General features: G+C 48.2%; 1 protein-coding gene across 2 annotated transcripts in view; it reads right to left on the bottom strand.

Moving 5' to 3' along the window:
- Positions 1-1,182: 1,182 nt before the first annotated feature.
- The window catches only part of LOC130296645 (TLD domain-containing protein 2-like), a 37,172-nt gene continuing 18,393 nt past the window's right edge, over positions 1,183-19,961 (bottom strand). Inside the window, exons 4-6 of one of the 2 annotated variants that reach the window (XM_056548398.1) lie at positions 18,669-18,764; positions 2,409-2,485; positions 1,183-2,339 (exon numbers count right to left, since the gene is read on the bottom strand). In XM_056548398.1, coding sequence (XP_056404373.1) covers positions 2,204-2,339; positions 2,409-2,485; positions 18,669-18,764 — 309 coding nt within the window. In that variant the 3' untranslated portion in view covers positions 1,183-2,203. Of the gene's footprint in view, positions 2,486-18,668; positions 18,765-19,961 lie in introns of both variants that reach the window. The other variant, XM_056548397.1, reaches the window with a different exon arrangement.

Below are 19,961 nucleotides of genomic sequence, written 5' to 3'. Positions count from 1 at the left end.
AGCAGCAGTATACAGATAGAGCTGGAGGGGAGGGGTATAACTACTATATATACTGATCCCATAGAGATATCAGCAGTATACAGATAGAGCTGAAGGGGAGGGGTCCAGGAGGGATGTGATTTCACAGGAAGCCAGTTGTCACAGGACTGGCGCTGTAGGACTAGTATAGGTGAGTGTGCACAATATGGGCATCCCCCCCCCCCCCCAAATAAATAAATAAACAACAACCAAAGAATTTTATTTTTTATTTGATAATCTGGTTTCGAAAACAGTAGGAAATAAGTTAAGGCTGAGTTCACACTACGTTCAGGCAGTACCTGGGAGGTGTGCTGACACAGACCGCACCGGCCCGCTAAGGTACATGAACCAATAAATAGTCGTCTACTACGGTAGCAGATTACACTTCGTCCATTTCCTAAATAAATCCTTTTATTTTGTAGTCAGGTCTGCGGCACAGAATGAAAGTCACCTGACAAATCACCTGATGAATCACCTGACAAATCACCTGACAAATGGAGTATGTAAGTCACCGAGTAGAATAAGTTTGGTCCCTTAAAGGGAATCAGTCAGCTGTAGATCAAGACACCTGAAGAGTCTAAGAGGCTGAACTAAGCTGCAGCATGCAAGCCTTCTCCCTCCTCCACCCCTCTCTGCCTTGACTGTATAAAATGTAACTCTGGTCACGCTCCGGTGGTAGATAAATCTCCTGGTAACTTTATAGCCTGAGATTTGCCCCGAGACGCCATCGACCAGGATACGGCGAGCCACATAGTCTTGCATAGGACTCCTGGGAGGTCCGTATCCTGATTGCTGTAATCTCGGGCTAAAAGATATCCTGCTGCCGTGTGATTGGGCTTAGGCTTTGTGGTGCTGGATATTAAGCCTTGTTCATGAATCACTTAAAGGGGTACTCCACTGGAAAAACACTTTTCTTTAAAACAACTGGTTCCAGAAAGTTAAACAGATTTGTAAATTACTTCTATGTAAACATCTTAATCCTTCCAGTACTTATCAGGAAGCTGTTTAGTTCTTTCCAGTCTGACCACAGTGCTCTCTGCTGACACCTCTGTCCATGTCAGGAACTGTCCAGAGTAGGAGAAAATTCCCATAGAAAACCTATCCTGCTCTGGACAGTTCCTGACATGGACAGAGGTGTCCGCAGAGAGCACTGTGGTCAGACTGAAAAGAAATCCAAAAAGAAAAAAGAGTTTCCTGTAGAGCATACAGCAGCTGATAAGTACTAGAAGGATTAAGATTTTTAAAGAGAACTAATTTACAAATCTAGAAGTAGAAAAACAGATGCCAGCGGTAAAAATGACTTCTCCTTTATTTCATCCAAGTAAAGGGGTACTCAGCAGACACGCCACCTCCCATAGACTTGCATTGAGGGGGCGGGGCTATGCCGTCACAAGCTCCCGTCACTAATTCTAAGCGTTCGGAACATTTCTTCCAAACTCTGAGCGGCGGAGTGACCCTTTAAGCACCTGTTGCGTTTATCCACATATAAACTCCCACCTCTCCACTACTTATTATGCATCTGGAGAAAGGTCACATGACCTGAAACGCGTCATGCAGAGCGTTTCCTGAGGTTTTACGTTGCTGTTGATGTTTCTGAGACCGTTCTTCCATGTTGTGGTTTTAACTTGGATGAAATAAAGGAGGAGCCATTTTTAATGCTGGCATTTGTTTTTCTACTTCTATTATTGGAGGCTCCTTGTCGTGCGGAGGATTGTAGTGAGCTGACACATTGCACTTTTAATGTACAAATCTGTTTAACTTTCTGGCACCAGTTGATTACATTTTTTTTTTTTTCCAGTGGAGTGCCCCTTTCAGGCAGAGAGGGGTGGGGGAGGGAGCAGGCTTGCATGCTTCAGCTCAGTACAGCCTTCTTGACACTTTAGCTCTGAGCAAGGTATACAGCTGACCAAGGGAGTGCGCTGTGGTGTACATTGGCCATTGCCTCTATGCCAACATATACCTCAGATTGCCTGACTGCAGTGTGACCCCGGCCTTAGATGCGGCCAGCACTCATGACCTTCATATTTAATGGGCATCCTATGTTCATCAGACTATTGTTCACAGACAATCTCTGCCGACCACCCGGAGACCAAGGGGCGTAATCATTGTCCGATAAGGAATCATTTGCTCCCGGCCGTCACCTCGATACTGCATCTCAGAAGAAATGAACAGTCTCTCCAGAAGCTCAAGTGAACGCCCAAACCTCGAGGCTGTGGACGCGGAAGTGCTTGTGGCTGGACAGGACGTGGTTATTGAAGGTGGCGCACCACTGACTACTGCCATTGTACAGATCCTCGTCCAACCACAGACCAGAGTTACCGCTGTGAAGAGAGAACGAGGTCAGGTGACATGAAAAACACAACCACAACAATAAGAACTTCGGGACGTACCATTTACTTCCTCCGAATGTCAATGACTGGTTGTCCCCTCTAATAAAAAAGTTATTGTTCCCCGTCCACCGAAAAACCTGAAAAGACATAAATAGAAAGTTCTGAAGAAAAAGCCTTTAATAGAACTGATGATATGGTGGAAGGGATGCGCCAATTATCTGATCTATGGGAGGCTCCAGACTGACCCCACTGGTTCTAGAGACCTATGGGAGGCTTCTGCCTTACCCTACTGATTCTAGAGACCTATGGAGGGCTCCTGACTGACCCACTGGTTCTAGTGACCTATGGGAGGCTTCCGCCTGACCCCACTGGTACTAGAGACATATGGGAGGCTTCTGCCTGACCCCACTGGTTCTAGAGATGCTCCTGCCTGACCCCACTGGTTCTAGAGACGCTCCTGGCTGACCCTACCCTACTGGTTCTACAGACCTATGGGAGGCTCCTGACTGACCCCACTGGTTCTAGAGACCTATGGGAGGCTCCTGGCTGACCCCACTGGTTCTAGTGACCTATGGAAGGCTTCCCCCTGACCCCACTGGTTCTAGAGACCTATGGGAGGCTCCTGGCTGACCCTACTGATTCTAGAGACCTATTGAAGGCTCCTGGCTGACCCTACTGATTCTAGAGACCTATGGGAGGCTCCTGGTTAACCCTACTGGTTCTACAGACCTAAAGGAGGCTCCTAGCTGACCTCACTGGTTCTAGAGACCTATGGGAGGCTCCTGACTGACCCACTGGTTCTAGAGACCTATGGGAGGCTCCTGCCTGACCCTACTGATTCTAGAGAGACCTATGGGAGGCTCCTGGTTAACCCTACTGGTTCTACAGACCTATGGGAGGCTCCTAGCTGACCTCACTGGTTCTATAGACCTATGGGAGGCTTCTAGCTGACCCCACTGGTTCTAGAGACCTATGGGAGGCTCCTGGTTGACCCTATTGGTTCTAGAGACCTATGGGAGGCTCCTAGCTTACCCCACTGGTTCTAGAGACATATGGGAGGCTTCCGCCTGACCCCACTGGTTCTAGAGACATATGGGAGGCTACCGCCTGACCCCACTGGTTCTAGAGACCTATGGGAGGCTCCTGACTGACCCCACTGGTTCCACAGACCTACCGGAGGCTCCTAGCTGACCCCACTGGTTCTAGAGACCTATGGGAGGCTCCTGGTTGACCCCACTGGTTCTAGAGACCTATGGGAGGCTTCCGCCTGACCCCACTGGTTCTAGAGACATATGGGAGGCTTCCACCTGACCCTACTGGTTATAGAGACCTATGGGAGGCTCCTGGCTGACCCTACTGGCTCTAGAGACCTATGGGAGGCTACTGCCTGATCCCACTGGTTTAGAGATCTATGGGAGCCTCCTTGCTGACCCCACTGGTTCTAGAGACCTATGGGTGGCTCCTGACTGACCCCACTGGTTCTAGAGACCTATGGGAAGCTTCCCCCTGACCCCACTGTTTCTAGAGACCTATGGGAGGCTCCTGGCTGACCCTACTGATTCTAGAGACCTATGGGAGGCTCCTGGTTAACCCTACTGGTTTTACAGACCTATGGGAGGCTCCTAGCTGACCTCACTGGTTCTAGAGACCTATGGGAGGCTTGTAGCTGACCCCACTGGTTCTAGAGATGCTCCTAGCTGACCCTACTGGTTCTAGAGAGCTATGGGAGGCTCCTGGCTGACCCTACTGATTCTAGAGACCTATGGGAGGCTCCTGGTTAACCCTACTGGTTCTACAGACCTATAGGAGGCTCCTAGCTGACCTCACTGGTTCTAGAGACCTATGGGAGGCTCCTGACTGACCCACTGGTTCTAGAGACCTATGGGAGGCTCCTGCCTGACCCTACTGATTCTAGAGACCTATGGGAGGCTCCTGGTTAACCCTTCTGGTTCTACAGACCTATGGGAGGCTCCTAGCTGACCTCACTGGTTCTATAGACCTATGGGAGGCTTCTAGCTGACCCCACTGGTTCTAGAGACCTATGGGAGGCTCCTGGTTGACCCCACTGGTTCTAGAGACTTATGGGAGGCTCCTAGCTTACCCCACTGGTTCTAGAGACATATGGGAGGCTTCCGCCTGACCCCACTGGTTCTAGAGACATATGAGAGGCTACCGCCTGACCCCACTGGTTCTAGAGACCTATGGGAGGCTCCTGACTGACCCCACTGGTTCTAGAGACCTATGGGAGGCTCCTGGCTGACCCTACTGATTCTAGAGACCTATGGGAGGCTCCTGGTTAACCCTACTGGTTCCACAGACCTACCGGAGGCTCCTGGCTGACCCCACTGGTTCTAGAGACCTATGGGAGGCTTCCGCCTGACCCCACTGGTTCTAGAGACATATGGGAGGCTTCCACCTGACCCTACTGGCTCTAGAGACCTATGGGAGGCTACTGCCTGATCCCACTGGTTTAGAGATCTATGGGAGCCTCCTTGCTGACCCCACTGGTTCTAGAGACCTATGGGTGGCTCCTGACTGACCCCACTGGTTCTAGAGACCTATGGGAAGCTTCCCCCTGACCCCACTGTTTCTAGAGACCTATGGGAGGCTCCTGGCTGACCCTACTGATTCTAGAGACCTATGGGAGGCACCTGGTTAACCCTACTGGTTTTACAGACCTATGGGAGGCTCCTAGCTGACCTCACTGGTTCTAGAGACCTATGGGAGGCTTCTAGCTGACCCCACTGGTTCTAGAGATGCTCCTAGCTGACCCTACTGGTTCTAGAGAGCTATGGGAGGCTCCTGGCTGACCCTACTGATTCTAGAGACCTATGGGAGGCTCCTGGTTAACCCTACTGGTTCTACAGACCTATAGGAGGCTCCTAGCTGACCTCACTGGTTCTAGAGACCTATGGGAGGCTCCTGACTGACCCACTGGTTCTAGAGACCTATGGGAGGCTCCTGCCTGACCCTACTGATTCTAGAGAGACCTATGGGAGGCTCCTGGTTAACCCTACTGGTTCTACAGACCTATGGGAGGCTCCTAGCTGACCTCACTGGTTCTATAGACCTATGGGAGGCTTCTAGCTGACCCCACTGGTTCTAGAGACCTATGGGAGGCTCCTGGTTGACCCCACTGGTTCTAGAGACTTATGGGAGGCTCCTAGCTTACCCCACTGGTTCTAGAGACATATGGGAGGCTTCCGCCTGACCCCACTGGTTCTAGAGACATATGAGAGGCTACCGCCTGACCCCACTGGTTCTAGAGACCTATGGGAGGCTCCTGACTGACCCCACTGGTTCTAGAGACCTATGGGAGGCTCCTGGCTGACCCTACTGATTCTAGAGACCTATGGGAGGCTCCTGGTTAACCCTACTGGTTCCACAGACGTACGGAAGGCTCCTGGCTGACCCCACTGGTTCTAGAGACCTATGGGAGGCTCCTGGTTGACCCCACTGGTTCTAGAGACCTATGGGAGGCTTCCGCCTGACCCCACTGGTTCTAGAGACATATGGGAGGCTTCCGCCGCACCCTACTGGTTATAGAGACCTATGGGAGGCTCCTGGCTGACCCTACTGGCTCTAGAGACCTATGGGAGGCTACTGCCTGATCCCACTGGTTTAGAGATCTATGGGAGCCTCCTTGCTGACCCCACTGTTTCTAGAGACCTATGGGTGGCTCCTGACTGACCCCACTGGTTCTAGAGACCTATGGGAAGCTTCCCCCTGACCCCACTGGTTCTAGAGACCTATGGGAGGCTCCTGACTGACCCCACTAGTTCTAGAGACCTATGGGAGGCTCCTGGCTAACCCTACTGATTCTAGAGACCTATGGGAGGCTCCTGGCTGACTCTACTGATTCTAGAAACCTATGGGAGGCTCCTGGTTAACCCTACTGGTTTTACAGACCTATGGGAGGCTCCTAGCTGACCTCACTGGTTCTAGAGACCTATGGGAGGCTTCTAGCTGACCCCACTGGTTGTAGAGATGCTCCTAGCTGACCCTACTGGTTCTAGAGAGATATGGGAGGCTCCTGGCTGACCCTACTGGTTCTAGAGACCTATGGGAGGCTCCTGGTTAACCCTACTGGTTCTACAGACCTATGGGAGGCTCCTAGCTGACCCCACTGGTTCTAGAGACCTATGGGAGGCTCCTGGTTGACCCCACTGGTTCTAGAGACCTATGGGAGGCTCCTAGCTGACCCCACTGGTTCTAGAGACCTATGGGAGGCTCCTGGCTGTCCCTACTGGTTCTAGAGACCTATGGGAGGCTACTGCCTGATCCCACTGTTTAGAGATCTATGGGAGCCTCCTTGCTGACCCCACTGTTTCTAGAGGCCTATGGGAGGCTCCTGACTGACCCCACTGGTTCTAGAGACCTATAGGAGGCTCCTGGCTGACCCCACTGGTTCTAGTGACCTATGGAAGGCTTCCCTCTGACCCCACTGGTTCTAGAGACCTATGGGAGGCTCCTGACTGACCCCACTGGTTCAAGAGACCTATGGGAGGCTCCTGGCTGACCCTACTGATTCTAGAGACCTATGGGAGGCTCCTGGTTAACCCTACTGGTTCTACAAACCTATGGGAGGCTCCTAGCTGACCTCACTCATTCTAGAGACCTATGGGAGGCTTCTAGCTGACCCCACTGGTTCTAGAGACCTATGGGAGGCTTCCGCCTGACCTCACTGGTTCAAGAGACCTATGGGAGGCTCCTGGCTGACCCTACTGGTTCTACAAACCTATGGGAGGCTCCTAGCTGACCTCACTCATTCTAGAGACCTATGGGAGGCTTCTAGCTGACCCCACTGGTTCTAGAGACCTATGGGAGGCTTCCGCCTGACCTCACTGGTTCTAGAGACATATGGGAGTCTTTTAGCTGACCCCACTGGTTCTAGAGACCTATGGGAGGCTCCTGGTTAACCCTACTGGTTCTACAGACCTATGGGAGGCTCCTAGCTGACCTCACTGGTTCAAGAGACCTATGGGAGGCTCCTGGCTGACCCTACTGATTCTAGAGACCTATGGGAGGCTCCTGGTTAACCCTACTGGTTCTACAAACCTATGGGAGGCTCCTAGCTGACCTCACTCATTCTAGAGACCTATGGGAGGCTTCTAGCTGACCCCACTGGTTCTAGAGACCTATGGGAGGCTTCCGCCTGACCTCACTGGTTCTAGAGACATATGGGAGTCTTTTAGCTGACCCCACTGGTTCTAGAGACCTATGGGAGGCTCCTGGTTAACCCTACTGGTTCTACAGACCTATGGGAGGCTCCTAGCTGACCTCACTGGTTCAAGAGACCTATGGGAGGCTCCTGGCTGACCCTACTGATTCTAGAGACCTATGGGAGGCTCCTGGTTAACCCTACTGGTTCTAAAAACCTATGGGAGGCTCCTAGCTGACCTCACTCATTCTAGAGACCTATGGGAGGCTTCTAGCTGACCCCACTGGTTCTAGAGACCTATGGGAGGCTTCCGCCTGACCTCACTGGTTCTAGAGACATATGGGAGTCTTTTAGCTGACCCCACTGGTTCTAGAGACCTATGGGAGGCTCCTCGTTTACCCTACTGTTTCTAGAGACCTATGGGAGGCTCCAAGCTGACCTCACTGGGTCTAGAGACCTATGGGAGGCTTCCGCCTGACCTCACTGGTTCTAGAGACATATGGGAGTCTTTTAGCTGACCCCACTGGTTCTAGAGACATATGGGAGGCTACTAGCTGACCCCACTGGTTCTAGAGACCTATGGGAGGCTTCTGCCTGACGCCACTGGTTCTAGAGACCGATGGGAGGCTTTTAGCTGACCCCACTGGTTCTAGAGACCTATGGGAGGCTCCTAGCTGACCCCACTGGTTCTAGAGACCTATGGGAGGCTTTTAGCTGACCCCACTGGTTCTAGAGACCTATGGGAGGCTTTTAGCTGACCCCACTGGTTCTAGAGACCTATGGGAGGCTTCCCCCTGACCCCACTGGTTCTAGAGACCTATGGGAGGCTCCTGGCTGACCCTACTGATTCTAGAGACCTATTGGAGGCTCCTGGCTGACCCTACTGATTCTAGAGACCTATGGGAGGCTCCTGGTTAACCCTACTGGTTCTACAGACCTATGGGAGGCTCCTAGCTGACCTCACTGGTTCTAGAGACCTTTGGGAGGCTTCTGACTGACCCTACTTATTCTAGAGACCTATGGGAGGCTCATGGTTAACCCTACTGGTTCTACAGACCTATGGGAGGCTCCTAGCTGACCTCACTGGTTCTAGAGACCTATGGGAGGCTCCTGGTTGACCCCACTGGTTCTAGAGACCTATGGGAGGCTCCTGGTTGACCCCACTGGTTCTAGAGACCTATGGGAGGCTTCCGCCTGACCCCACTGGTTCTAGAAACATATGGGAGGCTTCCGCCGCACCCTACTGGTTATAGAGACCTATGGGAGGCTCCTGGCTGACCCTACTGGCTCTAGAGACCTATGGGAGGCTACTGCCTGATCCCACTGGTTTAGAGATCTATGGGAGCCTCCTTGCTGACCCCACTGTTTCTAGACACCTATGGGTGGTTCCTGACTGACCCCACTGGTTCTAGAGACCTATGGGAAGCTTCCCCCTGACCCCACTGGTTCTAGAGACCTATGGGAGGCTCCTGACTGACCCCACTGGTTCTAGAGACCTATGGGAGGCTCCTAGCTGACCGTACTGGTTCTAGAGATGCTCCTGGCTGACTCTATTGGTTCTAGAGACCTATGGGAGGCTCCTGGTTAACCCTACTGGTTCTACAGACCTATGGGAGGCTCCTAGCTGACCCCACTGGTTCTAGAGACCTATGGGAGGCTCCTGGTTGACCCCACTGGTTCTAGAGACCTATGGGAGGCTCCTAGCTGACCCCACTGGTTCTAGAGACCTATGGGATGCTTCCGCCTGACCCCACTGGTTCTAGAGACATATGGGAGGCTTCTGCCTGACCCCACTGGTTCTAGAGACATATGGGAGGCTTCCGCCTGACCCCACTGGTTCTAGAGACATATGGGAGTCTTTTAGCTGACCCCACTGGTTCTAGAGACCTATGGGAGGCTCCTAGCTGACCCCACTGGTTCTAGAGACCTATGGGAGGCTTCTGCCTGACCCCACTGGTTCTAGAGACCCATGGGAGGCTTTTAGCTGACCCCACTATTTCTAGAGACCTATGGGAGGCTCCTAGCTGACCCCACTGGTTCTAGAGACCTATGGGAGGCTTTTAGCTGACCCCACTGGTTCTAGAGACCTATGGGAGGCTTCCCCCTGACCCCACTGGTTCTAGAGACCTATGGGAGGCTCCTGGCTGACCCTACTGATTCTAGAGACCTATTGGAGGCTCCTGGCTGACCCTACTGATTCTAGAGACCTATGGGAGGCTCCTGGTTAACCCTACTGGTTCTAGAGACCTATGGGAGGCTCCTAGCTGACCTCACTGGTTCTAGAGACCTATGGGAGGCTCCTGACTGACCCTACTTATTCTAGAGACCTATGGGAGGCTCCAGGTTAACCCTACTGGTTCTACAGACCTATGGGAGGCTCCTAGCTGACCTCACTGGTTCTATAGACCTATGGGAGGCTTCTAGCTGACCCCACTGGTTCTAGAGACCTATGGGAGGCTCCTGGTTGACCCCACTGGTTCTAGAGACCTATGGGAGGCTCCTGGTTGACCCCACTGGTTCTAGAGACCTATGGGAGGCTTCCGCCTGACCCCACTGGTTCTAGAGACATATGGGAGGCTTCCGCCGCACCCTACTGGTTATAGAGACCTATGGGAGGCTCCTGGCTGACCCTACTGGCTCTAGAGACCTATGGGAAGCTTCCCCCTGACCCCACTGGTTCTAGAGACCTATGGGAGGCTCCTGACTGACCCCACTGGTTCTAGAGACCTATGGGAGGCTCCTGACTGACCCTACTGATTCTAGAGACCTATGTGAGGCTCCTAGCTGACCGTACTGGTTCTAGAGATGCTCCTGGCTGACCCTATTGGTTCTAGAGACCTATGGGAGGCTCCTGGCTAACCCTACTGGTTCTACAGACCTATGGGAGGCTCTTGGCTGACCCTACATGTTCTAGAGACCTATGGGAGGCTCCTCGTTAACCCTACTGGTTCTACAGACCTATGGGAGGCTCCTAGCTGACCCCACTGGTTCTAGAGACCTATGGGAGGCTCCTGGTTGACCACACTGGTTCTAGAGACATATGGGAGGCTCCTAGCTGACCCCACTGGTTCTAGAGACCTATGGGATGCTTCCGCCTGACCCCACTGGTTCTAGAGACATATGGGAGGCTTCTGCCTGACCCCACTGGTTCTAGAGACATATGGGAGGCTTCCGCCTGACCCCACTGGTTCTAGAGACATATGGGAGTCTTTTAGCTGACCCCACTGGTTCTAGAGACCTATGGGAGGCTCCTAGCTGACCCCACTGGTTCTAGAGACCTATGGGAGGCTTCTGCCTGACCCCACTGGTTCTAGAGACCCATGGGAGGCTTTTAGCTGACCCCACTATTTCTAGAGACCTATGGGAGGCTCCTAGCTGACCCCACTGGTTCTAGAGACCTATGGGAGGCTTTTAGCTGACCCCACTGGTTCTAGAGACCTATGGGAGGCTTCCCCCTGACCCCACTGGTTCTAGAGACCTATGGGAGGCTCCTGGCTGACCCTACTGATTCTAGAGACCTATTGGAGGCTCCTGGCTGACCCTACTGATTCTAGAGACCTATGGGAGGCTCCTGGTTAACCCTACTGGTTCTACAGACCTATGGGAGGCTCCTAGCTGACCTCACTGGTTCTAGAGACCTATGGGAGGCTCCTGACTGACCCTACTTATTCTAGAGACCTATGGGAGGCTCCAGGTTAACCCTACTGGTTCTACAGACCTATGGGAGGCTCCTAGCTGACCTCACTGGTTCTATAGACCTATGGGAGGCTTCTAGCTGACCCCACTGGTTCTAGAGACCTATGGGAGGCTCCTGGTTGACCCTACTGATTCTAGAGACCTATTGGAGGCTCCTGGCTGACCCTACTGATTCTAGAGACCTATGGGAGGCTCCTGGTTAACCCTACTGGTTCTACAGACCTATGGGAGGCTCCTAGCTGACCTCACTGGTTCTAGAGACCTATGGGAGGCTCCTGACTGACCCTACTTATTCTAGAGACCTATGGGAGGCTCCAGGTTAACCCTACTGGTTCTACAGACCTATGGGAGGCTCCTAGCTGACCTCACTGGTTCTATAGACCTATGGGAGGCTTCTAGCTGACCCCACTGGTTCTAGAGACCTATGGGAGGCTCCTGGTTGACCCCACTGGTTCTAGAGACCTATGGGAGGCTTCCGCCTGACCCCACTGGTTCTAGAGACATATGGGAGGCTTCCGCCACACCCTACTGGTTATAGAGACCTATGGGAGGCTCCTGGCTGACCCTACTGGCTCTAGAGACCTGTGGGAGGCTACTGCCTGATCCCACTGGTTTAGAGATCTATGGGAGCCTCCTTGCTGACCCCACTGTTTCTAGACACCTATGGGTGGTTCCTGACTGACCCCACTGGTTCTAGAGACCTATGGGAAGCTTCCCCCTGACCCCACTGGTTCTAGAGACCTAAGGGAGGCTCCTGACTGACCCCACTGGTTCTAGAGACCTATGGGAGGCTCCTGACTGACCCTACTGATTCTAGAGACCTATGGGAGGCTCCTAGCTGACCGTACTGGTTCTAGAGATGCTCCTGGCTGACCCTATTGGTTCTAGAGACCTATGGGAGGCTCCTGGTTAACCCTACTGATTCTACAGACCTATGGGAGGCTCCTGGCTGACCCTACTGGTTCTAGAGACCTATGGGAGGCTCCTGGTTAACCCTACTGGTTCTACAGACCTATGGGAGGCTCCTAGCTGACCCCACTGGTTCTAGAGACCTATGGGAGGCTCCTGGTTGACCCCACTGGTTCTAGAGACCTATGGGAGGCTCCTAGCTGACCCCACTGGTTCTAGAGACCTATGGGAGGCTTCCGCCTGACCCCACTGGTTCTAGAGACATATGGGAGGCTTCTGCCTGACCCCACTGGTTCTAGAGACATATGGGAGGCTTCCGCCTGACCCCACTGGTTCTAGAGATGCTCCTGGCTGACCCTACTGGTTCTAGAGATCTATGGGAGCCTCCTTGCTGACCCCACTGGTTCTAGAGGCCTATGGGAGGCTCCTGACTGACCCCACTGGTTCTAGAGACCTATGGGAGGCTCCTGGCTGACCCCACTGGTTCTAGTGACCTATGGAAGGCTTCCCTCTGACCCCACTGGTTCTAGAGACCTATGGGAGGCTCCTGACTGACCCCACTGGTTCAAGAGACCTATGGGAGGCTTCTAGCTGACCCCACTGGTTCTAGAGACCTATGGGATGCTCCTCGTTTACCCCACTGGTTCTAGAGACCTATGGGAGGATCCAAGCTGACCTCACTGGGTCTAGAGACCTATGGGAGGCTTCCGCCTGACCCCACTGGTTCTAGAGACATGGGAGGCTTTTAGCTGACCCCACTGGTTCTAGAGACCTATGGGAGGCTCCTAGCTGACCCCACTGGTTCTAGAGACCTATGGGAGGCTTCTGCCTGACCCCACTGGTTCTAGAGACCTATGGGAGGCTTTTAGCTGACCCCACTGGTTCTAGAGACCTATGGGAGGCTCCTGGCTGACCCTACTGGTTCTAGAGACCTATGGGAGGCTCCTGGTTAACCCTACTGGTTCTACAGACCTATGGGAGGCTCCTAGCTGACCCCACTGGTTCTAGAGACCTATGGGAGGCTCCTGGTTGACCCCACTGGTTCTAGAGACCTATGGGAGGCTCCTAGCTGACCCCACTGGTTCTAGAGACCTATGGGAGGCTTCCGCCTGACCCCACTGGTTCTAGAGACATATGGGAGGCTTCCGCCTGACCCCACTGGTTCTAGAGACATATGGGAGGCTTCCGCCTGACCCCACTGGTTCTAGAGATGCTCCTGGCTGACCCTACTGGTTCTAGAGACCTATGGGAGGCTCCTGGCTGACCCTACTGGTTCTAGAGACCTATGGGAGGCTACTGCCTAATCCCACTGTTTAGAGATCTATGGGAGCCTCCTTGCTGACCCCACTGGTTCTAGAGGCCTATGGGAGGCTCCTGACTGACCCCACTGGTTCTAGAGACCTATGGGAGGCTCCTGGCTGACCCCACTGGTTCTAGTGACCTATGGAAGGCTTCCCTCTGACCCCACTGGTTCTAGAGACCTATGGGAGGCTCCTGACTGACCCCACTGGTTCAAGAGACCTATGGGAGGCTTCTAGCTGACTCCACTGGTTCTAGAGACCTATGGGATGCTCCTCGTTTACCCCACTGGTTCTAGAGACCTATGGGAGGCTCCAAGCTGACCTCACTGGGTCTAGAGACCTATGGGAGGCTTCCGCCTGACCCCACTGGTTCTAGAGACATGGGAGGCTTTTAGCTGACCCCACTGGTTCTAGAGACCTATGGGAGGCTTCTGCCTGACCACACTGGTTCTAGAGACCTATGGGAGGCTTTTAGCTGACCCCACTGGTTCTAGAGACCTATGGGAGGCTTCTGCCTGACCCCACTGGTTTTAGAGACCTATGGGAGGCTTCCGCCTGACTCCACTGGTTCTAGAGACCTATGGGAGGCTTCCGCCTGACTCCACTGGTTCTTGAGACCTATGGGAGGCTTCCGCCTGACTCCACTGGTTCTAGAGACCTATGGGAGGCTTCCGCCTGACTCCACTGGTTCTAGAGATCTATGGGAGGCTTCCGCCTGACCCCACTGGTTCCTCTTAACATCAGGTGTAATCATTATTACGGAGGGGTGTGGGAAAAAAATGTCTCCTGTAGGAAGACCGCCAAAAATTCTTATTACAACCTGTTCAGCTCTTTTTTTGCGCCGAATGAACCCTAAAGCGGTCGGAGCTCAGCTGACACTGCAGGGTCCCGATAGATCCCAATAACCTAAATGGGGTCCGTCAGGTGTCCGGTATTATACAGTTGAGCGGATAAAAATAAATAGGACATAAGAACTCCCGTCCTTCCGACAGATTGATGGGCGGGGCCCTGGCGCCCACTTTATCACATGTATTTTTGGCACAATGATAGGATCTCTTTACCCTTCACACAGATTTGCTCTAGATTTATTAATGACGTCCTTATCGTACGGGGGGCGCGGGGGGGGGGACTGAGCAACAATTTGTATTAACCCCTAAATGACACAGGGTGCACTTGTCTGAGTGTCTATGAAGCTTCATAGGCGATGAGTGTCGGATGCTATCAGTTGAAGCCCGACATTAACCCCTTAGACACTGATCAATGCAGATTATGGCATCTAAAAGAATAAATGACAGGTGCGGGTGGTTGTGTGTTACTTACCGCACTCCCACAGCGCAATCGCAGGGCTACGATGAGTTAAAATGGCAGCAGAGGTCCCCCTTACCCTCCTCCAGCTGTCGGATCGTCACTTATTTATTATACGGCCACAATAATATGGCCGATCTCCCCGTACAGTGAATACAATCTAAGGATCACATATTATAGTCTCCTGTGGTGACTTCAATAAATAAAATATATATATTTGTTATTATATAAACCCCCTCCCGCAATAAAAATTAAAATCACCCTTATTTTCCAATTTTACAGAAAAAAAAATAGTAATAATAATAAACATATTTGGTATTATGGCATCTGGAATCATCCAAACTATTAAAATATCATTTTTAGGATCTTGGTGACCGACAGAAATGCAAACTAAATAAATAAATAAAATGCCAGAATTGCTGTTTTTTGGCCACATCATATATCAGAAAAAAGAAAAAACGATAAAAACTCCCGCTGTTTGGGCCTCGCGATCTCCCGCAGCACCCAGGGTGCTAAACAAACAGTTTCTGCGGCAGTGGTTGTGACATCATGGCCACGCCCCTCGCGACATCACACCACGCCCCTCTATTTATGTCTATAGGAGGGCTGACACGCCCCCTCCCACAGACAAGAATGGAGGGGGCGTGGCCAAGCAGACCAGACCAAGCCAGCCTGATGAAAGCATGATGCTAACAAAGGTGTCCACCTTAGGACTTCCCAAGATGGATCCAGCTCGCGCCTACCCTTCCTGCTGTACCTACTGTACCTACTGTATACTAAGGACTGTCAGTACCTGAGATTTCTTGTTCTATTCTGTCTGCCAGGATTTCTAGAAACTTGCAATAAATGTTTTTACCAAGTTGCTCACTTATTTCTTCAATGGTGACCGTGTATTTAACAGTAAGTGTATACAGGTTGTTATAAATGCTCTGTGTGTATACAGGTTGTTATAAATGCTCTGTGTGTATACAGGTTGTTATAAATGCTCTGTGTGTATACAGGTTATTATAAATGCTCTGTGTGTATACAGGTTATTATAAATGCTCTGTAAGTGTATACAGGTTGTTATAAATGCTCTGTAAGTGTATACAGGTTGTTATAAATGCTCTGTAAGTGTATACAGGTTGTTATAAATGCTCTGTAAGTGTATACAGGTTGTTATAAATGCTCTGTGTGTATACAGGTTGTTATAAATGCTCTGTGTGTATACAGGTTGTTATAAATGCTCTGTGTGTACACAGGTTGTTATAAATGCTCTGTGTGTATACAGGTTGTTATAAATGCTCTGTGTGTATACAGGTTGTTATAAATGCTCTGTAAGTGTATACAGGTTGTTATAAATGCTCTGTGTGTATACAGGTTGTTATAAATGCTCTGTGTGTATACAGGTTGTTATAAATGCTCTGTGTGTATACAGGTTGTTATAAATGCTCTGTGTGTATACAGGTTGTTATAAATGCTCTGTGTTTATACAGGTTGTTATAAATGCTCTGTGTGTATACAGGTTGTTATAAATGCTCTGTAAGTGTATACAGGTTGTTATAAATGCTCTGTGTGTATACAGGTTGTTATAAATGCTCTGTGTGTATACAGGTTGTTATAAATGCTCTGTGTGTATACAGGTTGTTATAAATGCTCTGTGTGTATACAGGTTGTTATAAATGCTCTGTAAGTGTATACAGGTTGTTATAAATGCTCTATGTGTATACAGGTTGTTATAAATGCTCTGTGTGTATACAGGTTGTTATAAATGCTCTGTGTGTATACAGGTTGTTATAAATACTCTGTAAGTGTATACAGGTTGTTATAAATGCTCTGTAAGTGTATACAGGTTGTTATAAATGCTCTGTGTGTATACAGGTTGTTATAAATGCTCTGTAAGTGTATACAGGTTGTTATAAATGCTCTGTGTGTATACAGGTTGTTATAAATGCTCTGTGTGTATACAGGTTGTTATAAATGCTCTGTGTGTATACAGGTTGTTATAAATGCTCTGTAAGTGTATACAGGTTGTTATAAATGCTCTGTGTGTATACAGGTTGTTATAAATGCTCTGTAAGTGTATACAGGTTGTTATAAATGCTCTGTAAGTGTATACAGGTTGTTATAAATGCTCTGTAAGTGTATACAGGTTGTTATAAATGCTCTGTGTGTATACAGGTTATTATAAATGCTCTGTGTGTATACAGGTTATTATAAATGCTCTGTAAGTGTATACAGGTTGTTATAAATGCTCTGTAAGTGTATACAGGTTGTTATAAATGCTCTGTAAGTGTATACAGGTTGTTATAAATGCTCTGTAAGTGTATACAGGTTGTTATAAATGCTCTGTGTGTATACAGGTTGTTATAAATGCTCTGTGTGTATACAGGTTGTTATAAATGCTCTGTGTGTATACAGGTTGTTATAAATGCTCTGTGTGTATACAGGTTGTTATAAATGCTCTGTGTGTATACAGGTTGTTATAAATGCTCTGTAAGTGTATACAGGTTGTTATAAATGCTCTGTGTGTATACAGGTTGTTATAAATGCTCTGTGTGTATACAGGTTGTTATAAATGCTCTGTGTGTATACAGGTTGTTATAAATGCTCTGTGTGTATACAGGTTGTTATAAATGCTCTGTGTTTATACAGGTTGTTATAAATGCTCTGTAAGTGTATACAGGTTGTTATAAATGCTCTGTAAGTGTATACAGGTTGTTATAAATGCTCTGTGTGTATACAGGTTGTTATAAATGCTCTGTGTGTATACAGGTTGTTATAAATGCTCTGTGTGTATACAGGTTGTTATAAATGCTCTGTGTGTATACAGGTTGTTATAAATGCTCTGTGTGTATACAGGTTGTTATAAATGCTCTGTGTGTATACAGGTTGTTATAAATGCTCTGTGTGTATACAGGTTGTTATAAATGCTCTGTGTGTATACAGGTTGTTATAAATGCTCTGTAAGTGTATACAGGTTGTTATAAATGCTCTGTGTGTATACAGGTTGTTATAAATGCTCTGTGTGTATACAGGTTGTTATAAATGCTCTGTGTGTATACAGGTTGTTATAAATGCTCTGTGTGTATACAGGTTGTTATAAATGCTCTGTGTGTATACAGGTTGTTATAAATGCTCTGTGTTTATACAGGTTGTTATAAATGCTCTGTGTGTATACAGGTTGTTATAAATGCTCTGTAAGTGTATACAGGTTGTTATAAATGCTCTGTGTGTATACAGGTTGTTATAAATGCTCTGTGTGTATACAGGTTGTTATAAATGCTCTGTAAGTGTATACAGGTTGTTATAAATGCTCTGTAAGTGTATACAGGTTGTTATAAATGCTCTATGTGTATACAGGTTGTTATAAATGCTCTGTGTGTATACAGGTTGTTATAAATGCTCTGTGTGTATACAGGTTGTTATAAATACTCTGTAAGTGTATACAGGTTGTTATAAATGCTCTGTAAGTGTATACAGGTTGTTATAAATGCTCTGTGTGTATACAGGTTGTTATAAATGCTCTGTAAGTGTATACAGGTTGTTATAAATGCTCTGTGTGTATACAGGTTGTTATAAATGCTCTGTGTGTATACAGGTTGTTATAAATGCTCTGTGTGTATACAGGTTGTTATAAATGCTCTGTAAGTGTATACAGGTTGTTATAAATGCTCTGTGTGTATACAGGTTGTTATAAATGCTCTGTAAGTGTATACAGGTTGTTATAAATGCTCTGTAAGTGTATACAGGTTGTTATAAATGCTCTGTGTGTATACAGGTTGTTATAAATGCTCTGTAAGTGTATACAGGTTGTTATAAATGCTCTGTGTGTATACAGGTTGTTATAAATGCTCTGTGTGTATACAGGTTGTTATAAATGCTCTGTGTGTATACAGGTTGTTATAAATGCTCTGTGTGTAGACGATAATAATGTAAATTCTCCTCATCACAAACGAGGATTAATACCTGTAACTGCGGAGAGAAACTAAACAAGAAGGTCTCCCCCGTCCCATAGAAAGAGGGGAGAACCCGGAGCTCCGAGGAGGAGAAGACCCCGAACACCTGCAAGAAGAGAGAAGATCAGACCCGTATACAATGTATCCGATCACTATATACAATGTATCCGATCACTATATACAATGTATCCGATCACTATATACAATGTATCCGATCACTATATATAATGTATCCGATCACTATATACAATGTATCCGATCACTATATACAATGTATCCGATCACTATATACAATGTATCCGATCACTATATACAATGTATCCGATCACTATATATAATGTATCCGATCACTATATAATGTATCCGATCACTATATAATGTATCCGATCACTATATACAATGTATCCGATCACTATATACAATGTATCCGATCACTATATATAATGTATCCGATCACTATATATAATGTATCCGATCACTATATATAATGTATCCGATCACTATATATAATGTATCCGATCACTATATATAATGTATCCGATCACTATATATAATGTATCCGATCACTATACAATGTATCCGATCACTATACAATGTATCCGATCACTATACAATGTATCCGATCACTATACAATGTATCCGATCACTATATATAATGTATCCGATCACTATATAATGTATACGATCACTATATATAATGTATCTTATCACTATATAATGTATCCGATCACTATATAATGTATCCGATCACTACATATAATGTATCCGATCACTATATACAATGTATCCAATCACTATATAATGTATCCGATCACTATATAATGTATCCAATCACTATATATAATGTATCCGATCACTATATAATGTATCCGATCACTATATAATGTATCCGATCACTATATATAATGTATCCGATCACTACATATAATGTATCCGATCACTATATACAGTGTATCTGATCACTATATAATGTATCGGATCACTATATAATGTATCCGATCACTATATAATGTATCCAATCACTATATAATGTATCCGATCACTATATATAATGTATCCGATCACTACATATAATGTATCTGATCACTATACAATGTATCAGATCACTATACAATGTACCCGATCACTATACAATGTATCCGATCACTATACATAATGTATCCGATCACTATACATAATGTATCCGATCACTATATATAATGTATCCGATCACTATATATAATGTATCCGATCACTATATATAATGTATCCGATCACTATATATAATGTATCCGATCACTATATATAATGTATCCGATCACTA

Source organism: Hyla sarda, chromosome 12, assembly GCF_029499605.1.
Source record: "Hyla sarda isolate aHylSar1 chromosome 12, aHylSar1.hap1, whole genome shotgun sequence".
Taxonomy (NCBI): domain Eukaryota; kingdom Metazoa; phylum Chordata; class Amphibia; order Anura; family Hylidae; genus Hyla; species Hyla sarda.
This window is presented reverse-complemented; position numbering and strand designations above follow the sequence as displayed.